This window comes from Eimeria necatrix, genomic scaffold (assembly GCF_000499385.1).
Source record: "Eimeria necatrix Houghton genomic scaffold, Enh_scaff197, whole genome shotgun sequence".
In the NCBI taxonomy this organism is placed as follows: domain Eukaryota; phylum Apicomplexa; class Conoidasida; order Eucoccidiorida; family Eimeriidae; genus Eimeria; species Eimeria necatrix.
This window is the reverse complement of record NW_013652602.1, coordinates 20001-36882: the sequence shown is the minus strand read 5'-3', so window position 1 is coordinate 36882 and position 16882 is coordinate 20001. Positions and strand designations below refer to the sequence as shown.

The 16882-nt window shown below is 56.3% G+C and overlaps 5 protein-coding genes across 5 annotated transcripts; 3 read left to right on the top strand and 2 right to left on the bottom strand.

The window, feature by feature from the left end:
• Nucleotides 1-1371: 1371 nt before the first annotated feature.
• Nucleotides 1372-6214, top strand: ENH_00025710 (hypothetical protein, conserved; the record flags this gene model as incomplete). The annotated part of the gene is made up of 7 exons (XM_013579821.1): nucleotides 1372-1404; nucleotides 1596-1707; nucleotides 1932-2444; nucleotides 2536-3299; nucleotides 3410-4526; nucleotides 5408-5658; nucleotides 5990-6214. The coding sequence occupies 7 exons, from the start codon at nucleotides 1372-1374 to the stop codon at nucleotides 6212-6214; spliced, it is 3015 nt and encodes a 1004-aa protein (XP_013435275.1).
• Nucleotides 6215-7837: 1623 nt separating this feature from the next.
• Nucleotides 7838-8089, bottom strand: ENH_00025700 (hypothetical protein; the record flags this gene model as incomplete). The annotated part of the gene is made up of 1 exon (XM_013579820.1): nucleotides 7838-8089. The coding sequence occupies one exon, from the start codon at nucleotides 8087-8089 to the stop codon at nucleotides 7838-7840; it is 252 nt and encodes an 83-aa protein (XP_013435274.1).
• A 1083-nt stretch (nucleotides 8090-9172) lies between these two features.
• ENH_00025690 (hypothetical protein, conserved) lies at nucleotides 9173-9619 on the top strand (the record flags this gene model as incomplete). The annotated part of the gene is made up of 1 exon (XM_013579819.1): nucleotides 9173-9619. The coding sequence occupies one exon, from the start codon at nucleotides 9173-9175 to the stop codon at nucleotides 9617-9619; it is 447 nt and encodes a 148-aa protein (XP_013435273.1).
• A 171-nt stretch (nucleotides 9620-9790) lies between these two features.
• On the bottom strand, nucleotides 9791-11600 carry ENH_00025680 (AFR552Cp, related, related; the record flags this gene model as incomplete). The annotated part of the gene is made up of 4 exons (XM_013579818.1): nucleotides 9791-9924; nucleotides 10140-10203; nucleotides 10307-10556; nucleotides 11245-11600. The coding sequence occupies 4 exons, from the start codon at nucleotides 11598-11600 to the stop codon at nucleotides 9791-9793; spliced, it is 804 nt and encodes a 267-aa protein (XP_013435272.1).
• An 838-nt stretch (nucleotides 11601-12438) lies between these two features.
• On the top strand, nucleotides 12439-16085 carry ENH_00025670 (hypothetical protein, conserved; the record flags this gene model as incomplete). The annotated part of the gene is made up of 7 exons (XM_013579817.1): nucleotides 12439-12558; nucleotides 12867-13039; nucleotides 13282-13364; nucleotides 13603-14267; nucleotides 14733-14806; nucleotides 15175-15303; nucleotides 15836-16085. The coding sequence occupies 7 exons, from the start codon at nucleotides 12439-12441 to the stop codon at nucleotides 16083-16085; spliced, it is 1494 nt and encodes a 497-aa protein (XP_013435271.1).
• Nucleotides 16086-16882: the final 797 nt, after the last annotated feature.

Here is a 16882-nt window from a genome sequence, read left to right as displayed (position 1 = left end):
CAAACCCTAAACCCCAAACCCTGACCTGCAGCTGTTTATCTCCGCGTTGCTGCCAGGGCTGCTTGGGTCTAAAAGCTGAAATTTAGGGTTTAGGGTTTAGGATTTAGGGTTTAGGGTTTAGGGTTTAGGGTTTAGGGTTTAGGGCTGGTATGCGTAGGCCCTCCAATGTGGGGGATGAGCTGAATTCATTTCCGCAAGAGGAGAGCAGCAGCGGCTCCGAGTCTCCTGCTCTAAACCCTAAACCCTCAAGCCCTGAATCCCCAAACCCTAAACCCTCAAACCCTAAACCCTCAAACCCTAAACCCTCAAACCCTAAACCCTCAAATGAGACACAAAATGAAGGCTTCCCCTTAAGGGCTCTTGCTGAACTCGCCAGTATAGTTCGGAGACAGTTGGGGACTCCGAAGGAAAACAAGACTCCTGACAGTTTTGCTGAGGTCCTAAACCCTAAACCCTAAACCCTAAACCCTAAACCCTAAACCCTAGTGCAAGGGAAGCACTGCTTAGCTGTGGCGTCCAGCTTCGAAAATGCCTTTGGAGGCGCCAGCAGCATATCTGCTGCTGCGTCGCTTCGCCTCTGCACCTACGGTTTAGGGTTTAGGGTTTAGGGTTTAGGGTTTAGGGTTTAGGGTTTGGGTTTTCAGAATCAGGAAGACGTCCACAGCCCTTCAATGGCACAAGACCTGCAGCTAGTTGGAGGAGCAGCAGAGGCCCTCTGCTGCCTCCTCACAAATTACAGAGGGGCCCCCCCGGGGGCCCCCCTGGGGGCCCCCCGGGGGCCCCCAGGGGGGCCCCCTATGGAGCTGTTTCTGGGGGCCCCCTAGGGGGCCTCTCTGAAGACCCATTTGGGGGCCCCTTTGGGGGGCCCCCGGAGGGCCCCCAGGGGGGCCCCCCTGAGGGCCCCTTTGGGGGCCCCTCGGGGGGCCCCCCAAGGGGCCCCTTTAGGGGCCCCCAAGGGAAAGTGTGGGGCCCCACAAGGCCGCTGCTGCCAGATGGTACCCGGTCTGTTTTGGAGAGCGAGAGGCAGCAAAGATGTAACCTCTAAACCCTAAACCCTAAACCCTAAACCCTAAACCCTAAACCCTAAACCCTAAACCCTACAACCGCGAGTTTAAGCTCTAGGGCTTTGGAACCGCAGGCCCTACCAGCAGCAGCAGCAGCAGCAGCAGCAGCAGCAGCAGCAGCAGCAGCAGCAGCAGCAGTTTCTCTGGCTGATGCTTTTAGGGTCTAGGGGCCCCCCGAGGCCCCTCAGCCGCTGCAGCCCCACAGAGAGCAGCAAAATGTGTGGGGTCTGGAGACGACGATCCCACAGCAGCAAAAAGGATCCCCGAGGGTACTGGGGGCCCCGGTGGGGGCCCCCCGGGGGAGATAATGCAGGCGAGGAGCTACGCAGCCAGCGCTAGGGTTTAGGGTTTAGGGTTTAGGGTTTAGGGTTTGGGGTTTAGGGTTTGGAGCCTGGGATTTGGGTAGAGCGAAAAACGGGCTGAAAGCGGCTTCCCTGTCCGATGCAAAGTTCTACCCCTAAACCCTAAACCCTAAACCCTAAACCCTAAACCCTAAACCCTAAACCCTTGCTTGTGCTGCTGCGGATCCAGGCGATCCCGGGGATCGTGTGGGGCGCTGCAACTGGGGATCGTCTCCCCGCTGCTGCAGCAGCAAATCCTGGGGGCCCCCTGGGGGCCCCCAAACCCCACACTGTGGCTACAAGTCTGCTGCAGTGTGGGGCCCCCCAGCCCGCGGGGGCCCCCCAGCAGAGGGGGGCCCCCCGCTGCTGCTGCAGCGGGGGCCCCCCTTGCTGCTGCACCGAAGGCAGCAGCTGCGGTCTGTGTCTGCTGGAGCAGCAAACCCTAGAAGCAGCAGCAGAGGGGGGGCCCCCCTGGGGGGCCCCCTGCTGTGGGGCCCCCCGAGCCAGTGGGGCTACGCTCCCACAGGGCCTCAGCAGCAGCAGCAGCAGCAGCAGCTGCTGCAGCAGCAGCAGCAACTGCAGCAGCAGCAACTGCAGCAGCAGCAGCAACTGCAGCAGCAGCAACTGCAGCAGCAGCAGCAGCAACTGCAGCAACAGCTGCAGCAGTGGCAGCAGTACCTTGTGCGCCAGCAGCAAGAACAGCAGCAGCAGCAGCAGCTAGTAAAACAGCAGCAGCAACAACAGCAACAGCAACAACAACAGCAGCAACAACAACAGACGCAACAGCAGCAGCGCCTCCTAGAACAGCAGCAGCAGCAGCAGCAGCAATACCTGGTAACACAAGAGCACGAACAGCAGCAGCCACAGCAGCAGCAACAGCAGCAGCAACAGCAGCAGCAACAGCAGCAGCAACAGCAACACTCCACTTGGCAGAGAGAACAGCAGCAGTCTAACGAGGCCTACTTAGACAGAGAGCAGCAGCAGCAGCAGCAGCAGCAGCAGCAGCAGCAGCAGCAAAAGGGGACTGGGGGCCCCCAATGTGGGGGGGCCCCCCAGTGTGGGATGGACACTTTTGCTGCAGTATGTGGCAGCAGAGAAGTGCTGCATCCGAGGGCCTCCTGCCGCCGCAGCGGTGGTTGCTGCTGCTGTTGCTGCTGCTGCTGCTGCAGCAGCAGCTGCCACCGCCAGCCTGCAGCAGCAGCAGCAGCAGCAGCAGCAGCAGAGCGCAGGAGACAAGGGGCCCCTAGCCGCTCCTCCAGTGTCTCCTTGTCTGCAGAAAATACCTCAGAGATCCGCAAGACCCACAAAGCCCCTCGTCAGCAGCAGCAGCAGCAGCAGCAGCAGCAGCAGCAGCAGCAGCAGAAGCCCCTTTCGCGCAGCAGCAGCCCTAGAGTGCTCGCAGCAAAAGGACTTCCTGAAGACCCCCCAGAGGGGCCCCCCATGTGGCTGCGAGAAAAGTCTTTTCGCTCTTCTTCTAGCAGCAGCAGCAGCAGCAGCAGCAGCTGCTGCTGCTGCAGCAGCAGGCCGCCGCATGCAGACAGCAGCAAACCAACAGGGGCCCCCAACAAAGACCCTACCCTCTCTATTTGCTTGGCCAGTCCCCCAGAGGGCCCCCGCAAGGCCTCTTCTGGGGGCCCCTGTGGGGCCCCCTGTGGGGGCCCCTGTGGGGGCCCCCCTGGGGGCCCCTGTGGGGCCCCCTGTGGGGCCCCCTGTGGGGGCCCCTGCGGGGGCCCCTGTGAGACCCCCTGTGGGGGCCCCTGCGGGGCCCCTTGTGGGGCCCCCTGTGGAGCAGCCCCCGATGGGGGCCCCTCCGAAAGCCTCTATGGGGCCCCCCCCGGGGGCCCCTGCGGGGGGCCCCCCGGGGGCCCCTGTGGGGGGCCCCCAGGGGGCCCCTGTGGGGGGCCCCCCGGGGGCCCCTGTGGGGGGCCCCCAGGGGGCCCCTGTGGGGGGCCCCCTGGGGAGCGCAGCGAGGGGGCCCCCGAGGGTTTGGGTTTGCGTTTGAAGAAAAGTTTTAGTGAGGCCTCTGAAGAGACTTTAGCAGCAGAACTGTCTCTCTTTTTGCGCAGCAGGAGCAGCAGAAGCAGCAGCAGCAACTTGCTGCAGGAGGGCCTCAGCAGCAGCCCGAGGGGCCCCCCGGGGGCCCCCCCCGCCGCCCTTGGGGGGCCCCCCCCAGGGGGGGCCCCCCAAACGGTACCCCTGCAGGTACCCACCAGGAGGGGCCCCCAGGGGCCCCCGGCTTGGGGCCCCCTGGGGCCCAGCAGGGGCCCCACAGCACTTGGGGCCCCCGAGGCCCTCCAGGGGGCCCCCCGGGGGGCCTCTCCTGGGGGCCCCCCGGAGGGGCCCCCCAGGGGCCCCTGGGGGGCCCCCTGGGGGGGCCCCTGGGGGGGCCCCCCGGGGGGCCCCTGGGGGCCCTCGAGGGCCCCTGAAAGACTCAGAGAACCCTCTCAGCAGGGGGGCCTCCCTCGCATTTACCGGCCAAGGGCCCCCCACTTGCTGCCTGCAGAGGGGCCCCTAGAAGGGGCCCCCAGGGGGCCCCTTGAGGCTGGCCCGCCCCAGGACCCACCCTCTACCCAGCAGCAGCAGCAGCAGCAGCAGCAGCAGCAGCAGCAGCAGCAGCAGCAGCAGCCACACGAAAAGGAGCAGCAAGAGACTGCAGCAGATGCCTCCGTCTCCTCTTGCAGCCCTGAGGGTTCAAAAGGGGCCCCTGGGGGCCCCCAGGGGGGCCCCCAGGGGGGCCCCCCTGGTGAAGCCGCTGGCCCCCAAGGGGGGCCCCTGGGGGGCCCCCTTGGGGGCCCCCCTCTCGAGGGCCCCTCAGGGGGGCCCCCTGGGGACCTGGGGGCCCTGGCCTTGGGGGCCCCCCTGAGGGGCCCCTCTGAAGAGTCATCTGAGGGGCGTTTGAAGACAATGCGGATATTCAGCAGCAGCAGCAGCAGCAGCAGCAGCAGCGGCAGCAGCAGCAGCAGCGGCAGCAGCAGCAGCAGCAGAATAGTGCTGGAAACAGTCCCCGAACCAGGGTACAGATGGGGGGGCCCCCCAGGGTCTCCGGGGGGCCCCCAGGGGGCCCCCTGCTGCAGCAATTCTGCTGCAGTGCAGCACGCGCTGCAGTGGGCAGTTTATTTAAGTGGGTTTTTATTTTAAATTAAATTTAAAAAGATTTTAATTTAATTATTTAATTATTTAATTGTTTAATTATTTAATATTTAATTTGATTAGTTTGTTTAATTTATTTAATTATTTAATTATTCAATTATTTAATTATTTATTTAATCTATTTAATTACTTTATTATTTAATTGTTTAATTGTTTTCTTATTGAATTATTGAATTATTTAATTAATTTAATCTATTTAAATATTTAATTTATTTAATTTGTTTAATTATTTAATTTATTCTGTTTATTTAACTTATTATTTAATTTATCTAAGTTAATTAACTGATTAATTAATTAATTAATTAATTAATTAATTAATTAATTAATTAATTAATTAATTAATTAATTAATTAGGTTATTTATTTATTTATTTATTTATTTATTTATTTATTTATTTATTTATTTCACAATTCCTCATTATGCTTTATTTTCAATTTATTTCTTTTTGACTTTTTTGATTTTAAATTTTTTTTAAATTTTATTTCTGTTTGTTTGCTGCTGCCATTTATTTATTTATTTTTTTTTGCTGCTGCCTTTTCCTTTTTAATTTCTTTAATCATTTAATTATTTTTTTAAATTCTTTTTTGCTTTTATTCAAATTTATTCTTTTTATCTTTTATTGCCGTTTCCTTTTTGCTGATTTTCCCTTTTCTGCTGCTGCTGCTGCTGCTGCTGCTGCTGCTGCTGCTGCTGCTGCTGCTGCTGCTGCTGCTGCTGTCCCTGCGGCTGCTGCTGCTGCTTCTGCCGCCGCTACCACTGCTGCTGCCACTGCCGCCGCCGCTGTTGCTGCCGCTGCTGCTGCTGTTTCCACTGCTGCTGCTGCTGCTGCTGCTGCTGCTGCTGCTGCTGCAGGCGCTCGGCAGCGAGAAGAAGTGTTTGCTGCTTTTGGAAAAGAGTGGAAGCTGCTGCGGCGCTTCGCTTTGGCGCTGCTGCTGCGGCAGGAGGGGACAAAAGGAGACAGCAAGAGGCGCGCAGCAGCAGCAAGCAGCAGCAGCAGCAGCAGCAGCAGCAGCAGCAGCAGCAGCAAGCAGCAGCAGCTAGCAGCAGCAACAAACTGGGCTCTAGGCGGCATCTACGGACTCTGTGGAGAGACATATGCCCTCGTAAGCATCTGCTGCTGCTGCTGCTGCTGCTGCTGCTCGTTTTGCTTCTGTTGTTGCGGTTTTGGTTAGGCCTGTTGTTGTTGCTGCTGCTGCAGCTGCTGCAGCAGCTGCTGCCTTGCTGCTGCAGCTGCTGCAGCTGCTGCAGCTGCTGCTGCCTTGCTGCTGCTGCTGCTGCTGCTGCTGCTGCTGCAGCTGCTGGCCTTGAAGCGGGGTTTCCGTCGTGTTGCCCCCGCTGTTGGTGTTTAGGGTTTAGGGTTTAGGGTTTGTGGCTGAGGGTTTGCGGTTTAGGGTTTAGGGTTTAGGGTTTAGGGTTTAGGGTTTGCGATTGCAGATTTGCCGGCGGCGCTCCGCACCTTCTTTGCTGCTGCCGCAAAATGTTGCAGCATATCTTTTTTATGACCGTTTGTCTGTGTCTTTTAGTCCAGTTCCTGCTGCTGCTGCTGCTGCTGCTGCAGCAGCAGCAGCAGGGGCCTCGCCGGCTGCTGCTGCAGAAGCAGCAGCAGCAGCAGCAGCAGCAGCAGGCTTCGATGCCGTTTTGCTCAAGAGCTGGGAGTGAAGTGCAGCCAGCTCGCGCTAGGGTTTAGGGTTTCGGAACGAGGGTTTAGGGTTTGAGGCTCGAGGGTTTAGGGTTTGAGGCTCGAGGGTTTAGGGTTTACTCCTGAACAACCCTCTGTGAAGGCCTAGGGTTTGGGCCCCAGTGCTGAGGGTTTAGAGTTTATTCGCCCTTTTAGGGTTTAGGGTTTACAGAGGCAGCCAAGTGGCGCCTTCAACCCTTTTTAAGAACGACAGCAGCCCTCTCGTAAACCCTAAACCCTAAACCCTAAACCCTAAAGGTTAAATAGGACTTTGGCCCGCAAGGGAATTCACGGGCTGCGCAGGCCTGGGGTTTAGGGTTTAGGGTTTAGGGTTTAGGGTTTAGGGCGAACTGTACATTACTTTAGTGTGCAGCAGCAGCAGCAAACCCTAAACCTTTGCTAAACCCTAACTCTCAAGCACAGTTGTTGCCGCTGCCCCAAACCCTAAACCCTAAACCCTAAACCCTAAACCCTCGACGGCCAGGCTCTTGAACAGAAAACAAAATATAGGAGCAACTTGGACCTTACTGGCCAGGGATAAGCCTTGGTGGCGCAGTGGTCAGCTTAGGGTTTAGGGTTTAGGGTTTAGGGTTTAGGGTTTAGGGTTTAGGGTTTAGGGTTTGCGGTTTAGGGTTTAGGGTTTAGGGTTTAGGGTTTAGGGTTTAGGGTTTAGGGTTTAGGGTTTAGGGTTTTGTTTTAGGGTTTAGGGTTTAGGGTTTAGGGTTTAGGGTTTAGGGTTTAGGGTTTAGGGTTTAGGGTTTAGGGCAGTGGTCAGCTTAGGGTTTAGGGTTTAGGGTTTAGGGTTTAGGGTTTAGGGTTTAGGGTTTAGGGTTTGCGGGTTTAGGGTTTAGGGTTTAGGGTTTAGGGTTTAGGGTTTAGGGTTTAGGGTTTAGGGTTTAGGGTTTACGCTTTAGGGTTTAGGGTTTAGGGTTTGCATGGAGTGTGCAGAAGATATCACTAAAGGGTTCCAGCCTTCTATTCGCTTTTGTGACCTTCTTAGAAAAGAAGCCTACACACAAAACCCTAAACCCTAAACCCTAAACCCTAAACCCTAAACCCCAAAAATATCTCCATGAACTCTTTTATGCTACCCATTTAACCCATTACTTATCTTATTAAGGTAAAGGGCCCCCCTGGGGGCCCCCGGGGGGCCCCCCGGGGGCCCCCTGGGGCCCCCCGTGGGCCCCCTGGGGCCCCCCGGGGGCCCCCGGGCGTCCATGGGGGCCCCTGGGGGCCCCTGGGGCCCCCTGAAGTGCCAAAAGAATAAATTTGGAGGGCATTTGAATATTTTGGAATTAATTTTGGATTTATTGTTTTGAAATTAGGGTTTGGGGGCCCCTGGGGGTGCTGAAGGGCCTCCTGGGGCCCCCAAGGAGCAAAGAAATTGGAAGAGAATCAAAGGGTTCACTTAATGTACCCTTTTTTGTTCAGTTTGGGCAGAAGGGGGGCCCCCAGGGGGCCCCCCAGTAGGGGCCCCCCTCCCCCGAAGAAGAAGGCGACGCCGCAAGTCAAGAAAGCTTCCTCGTGCGCCAAACCCCAAACCCCAAACCCTAAACCCTAAACCCTAAACCCTAAACCCTAAACCCTAAACCCTCACTTGTCCCTCAGTCCCCAACCCCGCTCCCCCCCATAAGTCCTTCCCGCGCATCCTCCCCCCCAAACCCTCGCTGCACCTCCTTCTCCTTCTGCTGCTGCTGCTGCTGCTGCTGCTGCTGCTGCTGCTGCTGCTGCTGCAGGACCGCCGCTGCTGCTGCAGCGCCGCGGCGGTACCGGCCGCAGCTGCCGGAAAGCCTCGTGGGGGAAACTCTTTCTTTTTTGCGCAGCAGCAGCAAATTAAAAAGTCTTTTGGATTTCATTTTCTCTCCAAAACACTCCGCAGATTCTCTCGAAGATCGCAGCAGATTCCAACAAGCCCTCGAGCTCTTTCAGCTCCAGAAAGCGGTACAAAACCAGCTAGCTAGCTAGCTAGCTAGCTAGCTAGCTAGAGGGGCAGCTAGCTAGCTAGAGGGCCAGCTAGCTAGCTAGAGGGCCAGCTAGCTAGCTAGCTAGCTAGCCAGCTAGCTAGATGGGGGGTCAGATAGCTGCGTGGCTAGCTAGCTAGCTAGCTAGCTAGCTAGCTGCGTGGCTGGCTAGCTCCATGGCTAGCTAGCTAGGTGTAGGGCTGTTTGGCTAGCTAGCTGCCGCTAGGTTGCAAGCTGGCTAGCTCTGCGGCTAGCTAGGTGTCTAGCTAGCTGGCTAGCTAGCCGGCTAGCGAACTGGACAGCTGGCTGGCTAGCTGGCTAGCTATCTGGCTAGGTATCTGGCTAGCTAGCTGGGCAACCAATACCCCGCTACCTGGGCAGCTAGCTGGACAGCTAGCTGGGCTATCGGGCAGCTAGCTAGGCAGCTAGCTAGGCTATTGGGGCAGCTAGCTGGGCAGCCAGCTGGGCCATCTGAGCAGCTAGCTGAGCAGCTAGCTGTGCAGCTAGCTGTGCAGCTAGCTGTGCAGCTAGCTGAGTAGCTAGCTGTGCCATGTGTGCTGCTAGCTGAGTAGCTAGACTGCACAGCTAGCTGTGCAGCTAGCTACTCAGGTGTGCAGCTAGCTGAGTAGCTAGCTGCCACTCAGCTAGCCACTCAGCTAGCCACTCAGTTAGCCACTCAGCTAGCTACAGCTAGCCACTCAGCTAGCCACTCAGCTAGCTACAGCTAGCCACTCAGCTAGCCACTCAGCTAGCCACTCAGCTAGCCACTCAGCCAGCCACTCAGCTAGCCACTCAGCCAGCCACTCAGCTAGCCACTCAGCTAGCTACAGCTAGCCACTCAGCTAGCCACAGCTAGCCACTCAGCTAGCCACTCAGCTAGCCACTCAGCCAGCCACTCAGCTAGCCACTCAGCTAGCCACAGCTAGCCACTCAGCTAGCTGCTGAGCTAGCTGCTGCTTGTGTGTGCAGCGCTTCGAAATGCCCTTTCTGCGTCGCGAAGCTGCTGCTGCTGCTGCTGCCTTTCGCGCGCTGCAGGCGCTGCCCGCAGACCTGCACGCCGAGGCCGTGCAGAGCAGCAGCAGCAGCGCAGCAGCAGCGCCAGCAGCAGCAGCAGCAGCAGCGCCAGCAGCAGCAGCAGCAGCAGCAGCAGCAGCAGCAGCAGCAGCAGAAGAAGACTGGAGCGCGTACGCGCAGCAGCAGTTCCCGGAAGCTCTGGCTTTTCACAGGGTTTACCGGCAGCAGCTGCTGCAGAGCCTCAGCAGCAAAGAGCAGCAGCAGCAGCAAATCTTTTCGAATTTAATTTATATTCGATTTCCCCACTCCGAGCTGAAGCAGCAGCAGCAGCAGCTCTTCTGGGCCCCGGAGAGTCTCGCGGCTTCGCGCCAGCAGCAGCAGGCAAAAAGCGCCAGAAAACGCAAACCCTAAACCCTAAACCCTAAACCCTAAACCCTAAACCCGCCGGCGGGCGCGAGGGTTTGCGGTTCGGGGCCGCGGGCGGCGTCGCCAGGCGGGCGCCGCCCGCGCCGAAGCGCCCTGCCCCCCTAGGGTTTAGGGTTTAGGGTTAGGGTTTAGGGTTTAGGGTTTAGGGTTTAGGGTTTAGCGTTTGCGGCTGAGGAGCCTGTCGAGGGTTGTGGAAGAATAACCCTTGCTGCGGACTCTTTCTTTTGCTTCTTCTTCGGAGTCTTCGCTGGAGGTTTCTTCGGGTTTGCTGCGCAGCACTCCGTAGCGGCCTGTGTCGCAAACCACGAATTAGGGTTTGGCGAGGGTTTAGGGTTTGGCTAGGGTTTAGGGTTCCGCGAGGGTTTAGGGTTTGTCGAGGGTTTAGGGTCCCGGAGGGCTCCGCACTCGCCGCAGCGCCGCGCCTGCTGCTGCGCAGGCGCGCAGCCCCCCGCGGGTTTAGGGTTTACTAGGGTTTAGGGTTTAGGGTTTAGGGTTTAGGGTTTACGGAGCGCGCGGTCGACTGCAGCAGCAGAAACAGCAGCCCCCCCCCAGTGCTGCAGCCCCTGCAGCTGTTTGCTGCAGCAGCCCGCGAAGTAGAGCAGCACGAGGGGCAGTTTTGCTGCTGGGGAAGTGTGGGGAAATTAATTTGCTGCTGGCTTTTATGAACTTCACTTCTTTGTGCTGCACTGCAGCAGCAGCAAAAGCAGCACGCAGCAGCTCGCAGCCAGCCACGCCCTCCTCGTAGACCAAAACCACCACCCACGTGCCCCCCACCTGCTGCTGCTGCTGCTGCTGCTGCTGCTGCTGCTGCTGCTGCTGCTGCGGCGCTGCTGCTGCTGCTGCTGCGTCGGGGTCTTCTGCTGAGGCCTCAGTCACCTCCCGCACATATTCCCCCGGCTGCAGCTCCAGCAGCTGCCCGAACCTGCAGCAAATAATAAATAAATTAATTAATTAATTAATTAATTAATAATAATAATAATAAATAAATAAATAAATAAATAAATAAATAAATAATTCAAATTGCTGCTGCTGCAGCAGCAGCACGAGGCGCTGCTGCAGCAGCAGCACGAGGCGCTGCTGCAGCAGCAGCACGAGGCGCTGCTGCCCCTTGAAAGCATTCCGCCGTATCAAAGCTGCTGCTGCTGCTGCTGCTGCTGCTGCTGCAGCAGTTGCAAGTAGTTCCGCTGCTGCAGTTGCAGGTGGCTTAGCTTTTGCTGCTGCTGCATTTGCACGGGATTCCGCTGCTGCTGTTGCTGCTGCTGCTGCTTCTGCAGTTGCAAGTGACTGCACTGCTGCTGCTGCTGTCAGTTCTGCTGCTGCTGCTGCTGCTGCTGCTGCCAGGGTTGCTTGAGCAGCTCCTGCTGCTGGTGTGCTGCGGCCGCTGTCGCAACTGCTGCTGCTGCATCTGCTGCTGCAGCTGCTGCTTCTGCTGCTGCTGGCGAAGCAGCTGCTGCTGCAGTTGCTGCTGCTGCCGGTCAAGCAGCTGCTGCTAGCGTTGCTGCATCTGCTGCTGCAGTTGCTGCTGCAGTTGCTGCTGGTGAAACAGCTGCTGCCGCAGTTGCTGCCGCTGAAGCAGCTGCTGCCGCAGTTGCTGCCGCTGAAGCAGCTACTGCTGCAGTTGCCGCTGCTGCTGCAGTTGCTGCTGCTGCTGCTGCTGCTGCACTTGCTGCTGCTGCTGCTGCTGCTGCTGCAGCACTTGCCTGTTTCTGCGTTGCTGGCGCTTGAGCTCGTCGAGGCGTTTGCGGCGGTAGAACTCGAGGGTGTTTTCCTCGAGGTCGTCTTCGAGGTGGTTTAGTTGCGAAAGGGTTTTGGACTCGAGAGGGTTTAAACCCTCGAGGGTTTGGATTAGGGTTTGTGTTTTTGCTTCTTCAGTTTGCTGCTGCTGCTGCAGCGGCGGCAGGTTGCCGAAGCGGCGCTGCAGCGCGTCCCACTCGGTCTCGGTGACTTCGGGGTGCGTCGTCGACATCGCCGTTCGCAACACTTTTGCCGTCAAACTTCTTCTTTTTGCATTTATTTCTTCTTTTTGAGGAAATATTTGCAAAATTCCCGCAATTTCGACCCAAAAAAACCCAGAAACCGCCCCAGTTCGCCCAGAAACCGCCGCGCACGCCCCAACACAAACCCTAAACCCTAAACCCTAAACCCTAAACCCTCAATACGCACACCGCCAACCAACACTGCTTTCAACACGCACAATCAAATTGCAAAGTTACACTCGGAATAGATACACAAACTCTAAACCCTAAACCCTAAACCCTAAACCCTAAACCCTACACCGAACCAGAAAGCAGCGGCGAGGGCCCCCTAGGGGTCCAGGCCAAACCCTGGGGCCCTTCGTCCAAGCCCTAAACCCTAAACCCTAAACCCTAAACCCTAAACCCTAAACCCTCGGTCTTCCTTGTTCTTTTTAGTCTTCTTATCTATTTTTGGTTGAGCGGCTCCCCAGCCGGGGAAAACTCAAACACCCTAAACCCCGGCCCTCTTTCAAAACCCAAACCCCTAAACCCTAAACCCTAAACCCTAAACCCTAAACCCTAATTTTTGATGGTTCTCTAGTCCTACGAACTCAAGCGCAGAATGCGCAGAGTCCTACCCCCCCGCCTTCCCCTCAAATCAGTCTATGGAATCCCCGGGGCCCCCTGGGGGGCCCCCCTGGGGGCCCCCCGGGGGGCCCCCGGGGGCCCCCTGGGGGCCCCCAGCTGCTGCAGCAGCGGCAGCTGGGGGCCCTTGCTGCTGCCTTGGGGGCCCTAAAAGAGCGCCTGGGGCTTTCAGGCCCAAAGCTGGGGGCCCCCCGGCAGCACAAAATGGCTGGGGGGGCCCCCCTGGCTGCAGGGGGGCCCCCCGGGGGGCCCCCCGGGGGGCCCCCCGAGGCCTCCAGGGAGGCCCTGGAAAGCAGCAAAGCTGTTGAGGGTTTTCTGAAAAGGGTTTATAAAAATATTCATCCGGATGAGCTTGTGCGGCGGAAGAACAAGAAAACAACAGACCCTGTTGTACGAGCCTAAACCCTAAACCCTAAACCCTAAACCCTAAACCCTAGTGTTTGTGGGCAGGCTAGAGGCGCTGCGGGCAGCTGCTTGCGGGGCCTGCAGCGCCCAAACCCTAAACCCTAAACCCTAAACCCTAAAAGGTGGTATGTGCAGAACGGTGGAGGCGTTTTCGGCGGTTTTGAGCCCGTGCGAATCCGCGTCGAGGGTTTAGGGTTTAGGGTTTAGGGTTTAGGGTTTGTGCGCAGTACTTCCGGCAGCTAAGCCTCGAAGAGTTTGCTGCTTTTCAAAAAGAAAGTCAATTAATTTTAAAAGATAAACCCTTGTGGCTCATAACTCCGAGACAAACCGCCAAAAGAGAACTGCCCCTGCAGGCCCACATGAGGGCCCCCCTCCAGCGCGCACTCTACAGGGTCTTCACGTAGGGTTTAGGGTTTAGGGTTTAGGGTTTAGGGTTTAGGGTTTATGGTTTAGGGTTTAGGGTTTAGGGTTTGGGGGTGGGGGTCTAGGGTCTAGGGTTTAGGGTTTAGGGGCTGCGGCGGAGGGAGCGCACGGGCTTTGGGGCCTTCAGGACAGAGCGCCTTGGGATCAGGGTTTAGGGTTTAGGGTTTAGGGTTTAGGGTTTGGGGTTTAGGGTTTAGGGTTTAGGGTTTGTTTCTGCAGGCGGCACCAGGAGTACCCGCAAATCGCGTGGCAAATGCTGCATCTTATTCTAGAGCGCGTTGAAAACGAAGAGCTTAAAAAAAGTGGCCAAACCCTAAACCCTAAACCCTAAACCCTAAACCCTTGCCGCATGTCTGTGCTCTTGCTTTTCCGCCGCCTCGTCCTACAAAGCCACTGCAGCCCATAAGGACCTCGCGTCAACACTGCTGCTGCTGCAGCTGCAGTGCTGCTTCTGCTGCTGCTGCAGCAGCTGCTGCTGCTGCAGCTGCTGCTGCTGCAGCTGCTGCTGCTGCTGCTGCTGCTGCTGTGTGTTTGCTGCAGCTTTTGGCATTCCGGGGGGCTTTAATGGTCCTTTTTATTTGTTAGTTATTCACTTGTGGCTGCTGCACTGCCGGCTGATGCAGAGCAGCAAAAGTCGCAAGGCCGAGTTCTTTCAAAACCCCCTACTCAGCAGCAGCAGCAGCAGCAGCAGCAGCAGCAGCAGCAGCAGCAGCAGCAAAGTTAAGGCCTGGCTGGAGTCTTTGCTGCCCCCCAAAGTCACCCCAGTTGCCCCTGAGGATTTCAAGGCGGTTTTGAGCCGTGGGGTGTACGTACACCGCATGGCCCAGTACGCGCAGCCCCAAACCCTAAACCCTAAACAAGTGTCTGCTGCAGCAGCAGCAGCAGCAATACCAGCAGCAGCAGCAGCAGCAGCAAAACCAGCAGCAGCAGCAGCAGCAGCAGCAGCAGATGACGCGGCTGCCTCCGCCTCTGCTTCCTTTTCCCCCATGCAGCCTACCCATGGGGGGGCCCCTCTGGGGGCCCCCGTAACGTCTCAGGGGGCCCCCCCGGGGGCCCCCCTGGGGGGCCCCCCCAGTTTGGCTGAGGGTTTGGGTTTGGCAATTAGGGTTTCGGCTTTGAGGGCTGAAGTGGCTGGGGAAATAATAAATGAGTTTTTATTTAAACAATCTTGGGAGTTGGTTAGAGACTGGCTGAAACTGAAGAAGGTAAATCCTAGTTGGCCTGGTTAGGGTTTAGGGTTTAGGGTTTAGGGTTTAGGGTTTAGGGTTTGGGGGTTCGGCCTAGGGATTTGGGGTCTGGGTTTTTGTGAACGGGGCTTGGGCGTGTGTAGGGCTGCGCACGTCTGGAGGGTACGCCTCAAACCCTAAACCCTAAACCCTAAACCCTAAACCCTAAACCCTAATTTTGGAGTGCGTTTTTTTTTAATTTCAGGTGGGCGAGTTTCAGCTCCAGGCGGAACTCAAAAACTGCCAGTCATATGCCTTTGGTGTGCGTCAACCCTAAACCCTAAACCCTAAACCCTAAACCCTAAACCCTAAGGCGAGGCTCACCTGCCGCTGGACTGGCTAGACAGATGCAGCAAAGCTGCAAGCAGTACAGGGGTTTGCGGCATAGGGGTTAGGGTTTAGGGTTTAGGGTTTAGGGTTTAGGGTTTAGGGTTTTGTGCACAGCTCATGGTCTCTCTGGACCAGGCGATGGCGGAGGGCGAAATTTGCCCGGCCCGAATAAAGGAGGCTCTTTGGGGGTGAGTTTGAGGGTTTAGGGTTTAGGATTTAGGGTTTAGGGTTTGGAACTGGAGCTTCAGGGTTTGAAGTCTAGGGTTTAGGGTTTAGAGGCTCCCAGTAAACCCCAAAAAGAAAGAAACATTATTTTGGCTTTGCCTCCGTTCGGCGTCTTCTCAGCAACGCGTTTAGGGTTTAGGGTTTAGGGTTTAGGGTTTAGGGTTTGTGCGGTTAGTGCAAAAAAAGCGAAAATGCCTCTTTTTTCGCCGGTTTTCTCGCTGAGTCCCCCTAGCAAGGACATTAGGGTTTAGGGTTTAGGGTTTAGGGTTTAGGGGTTCGACGAAAGCGCGAAAAGTCTCTCTTTTTGCCTGTCTTTTTCTTTCTTTTGCAGAAATGTCTACGCGGGTTCTCTCTCCTTTGCAGACCCTCGACTTTCTCTCTTCACTAAATATTTAATTCGACAACTTCTCCACATTTTGCAAATTTCCGAACAACACTTTTTGCAAGCCAAGTTCACCTGGTGAGCCCCCAGCCCCCAGCTAGCTAGCTAGCCAGCTAGTTAGCTAGCTAGCTAGCTAGCCAGCTAGCCAGCTAGCTAACCGGCTGGCCAGCTAGCTAGCTAGCTATATAATTAGCCAGCTGGCTAGCTGGCTGGTTGGCCAGGTGGCTATCCAGGTATCCAGCTAGCTAGCTAGCTAGCTAGCTAATTTGCTGGACAGAGTGTCACCTAGCTAGCTAGCTAGCTAGCTAGCTAGCTAGCCTGCTACCAGGGCAGCTTGAAGCCGCTAGCCAGCAAGAAGCAGCTAGCTAGCCAAGAGTAGCTAGCCAGCGAGAAGCAGCTAGCTAGCCAAGAGCAGCTAGCCAGCAAGAAACAGCTAGCTAGCCAAGAGCAGCTAGCTAGCCAAGAGCAGCTAGCCATCAGTCCAGGACTCGCCAGCCAGCGATTCGTGTGCCTGCTGCGCGCGGGCTCCAAACCCTAAACCCTAAACCCTAAACCCTCGCCAAAAAGTATTTAACATTCAAACAAAATAAAATTGCCTGTCCTTCCTCAGGGCTGACTTCCCATTGTCTCCAAACTACTTGGGGCCCCCCCTGCTGCCTCCTTTGTCCCTTCCTGTTTGCTACGGAGGGTACAGGCCGGGGGGCCCCCCTGGGGGCCCCCCTGGGGGCCCCCCTGGGGGCCCCCCTGGGGTCCCCCCAGGGGTCCCCCCGGGGGGCCCCCCGGGGGGGGCCCTGGGGGCCCCCCCCGAAGAAAGGGTACTAGACGCGGGGGCCCCCCGAGCTAGATTCGTCCCTCAGTAAACCCCGAAGCCCACAAGCTCTGCACGAGGGTTTAGGGTTTAGGGTTTAGGGTTTAGGGTTTAGGGTTTAGGGTTAGAAGCTGGGGAGGATTTCTCCTTCAGGAGGCTGCGGCGCAAAGCGCAGAAAACTTTTTCTTTTTCGCATTGGGACCAATGACTTCATTATTATTTATTTATCATTTAATTAATTAAATAATTTAATTAATTAATTAATTTAATTTAATTAATTAATTAATTAAATTAAATTAATTAAAATAATTAATTTAATTATTTATTTATCTCCTTACTATTTGCCTCCGCCGGAAGACGATCGTCACGACGCCGGCCCCCAGCAACAGCGGCGCTGCAGCACACCCAAACCCTAAACCCTAAACCCTAAACCCTAAACCCTAAACCCTAGACCCTAGGGCCTGAGGCCCAAGGCCCAGTGTTCGGAGCCCCAAACCCCAGCATTCTAAACCCTCAATCCAGGACAAAGTCTGGAGGCTCTGTGTTCAAATTTTCGGGGTTTAGGGTTTAGGGTTTAGGGTTTAGGGTTTGGAGACTTACCAGTGATGTAGCAGAGAGCACTGAGCCATACCAGGGGTATGCAGGAGAGCCCTGAATTCACAAAGGCAATTAGGGTTTAGGGTTTAGGGTTTAGGGTTTAGGGTTTAGGGTTTAGGTTTAGGGTTTGGGGTTTGTGGCGGGCGTGAAGTCGGCGTTTCAAAGCGCGTCGGGAGCTTTCCGGCCCCTGCGCCTGCCCCGCTAGGGTTTAGGGTTTAGGGTTTAGGGTTTAGGGTTTACCGAGGTAGAAAT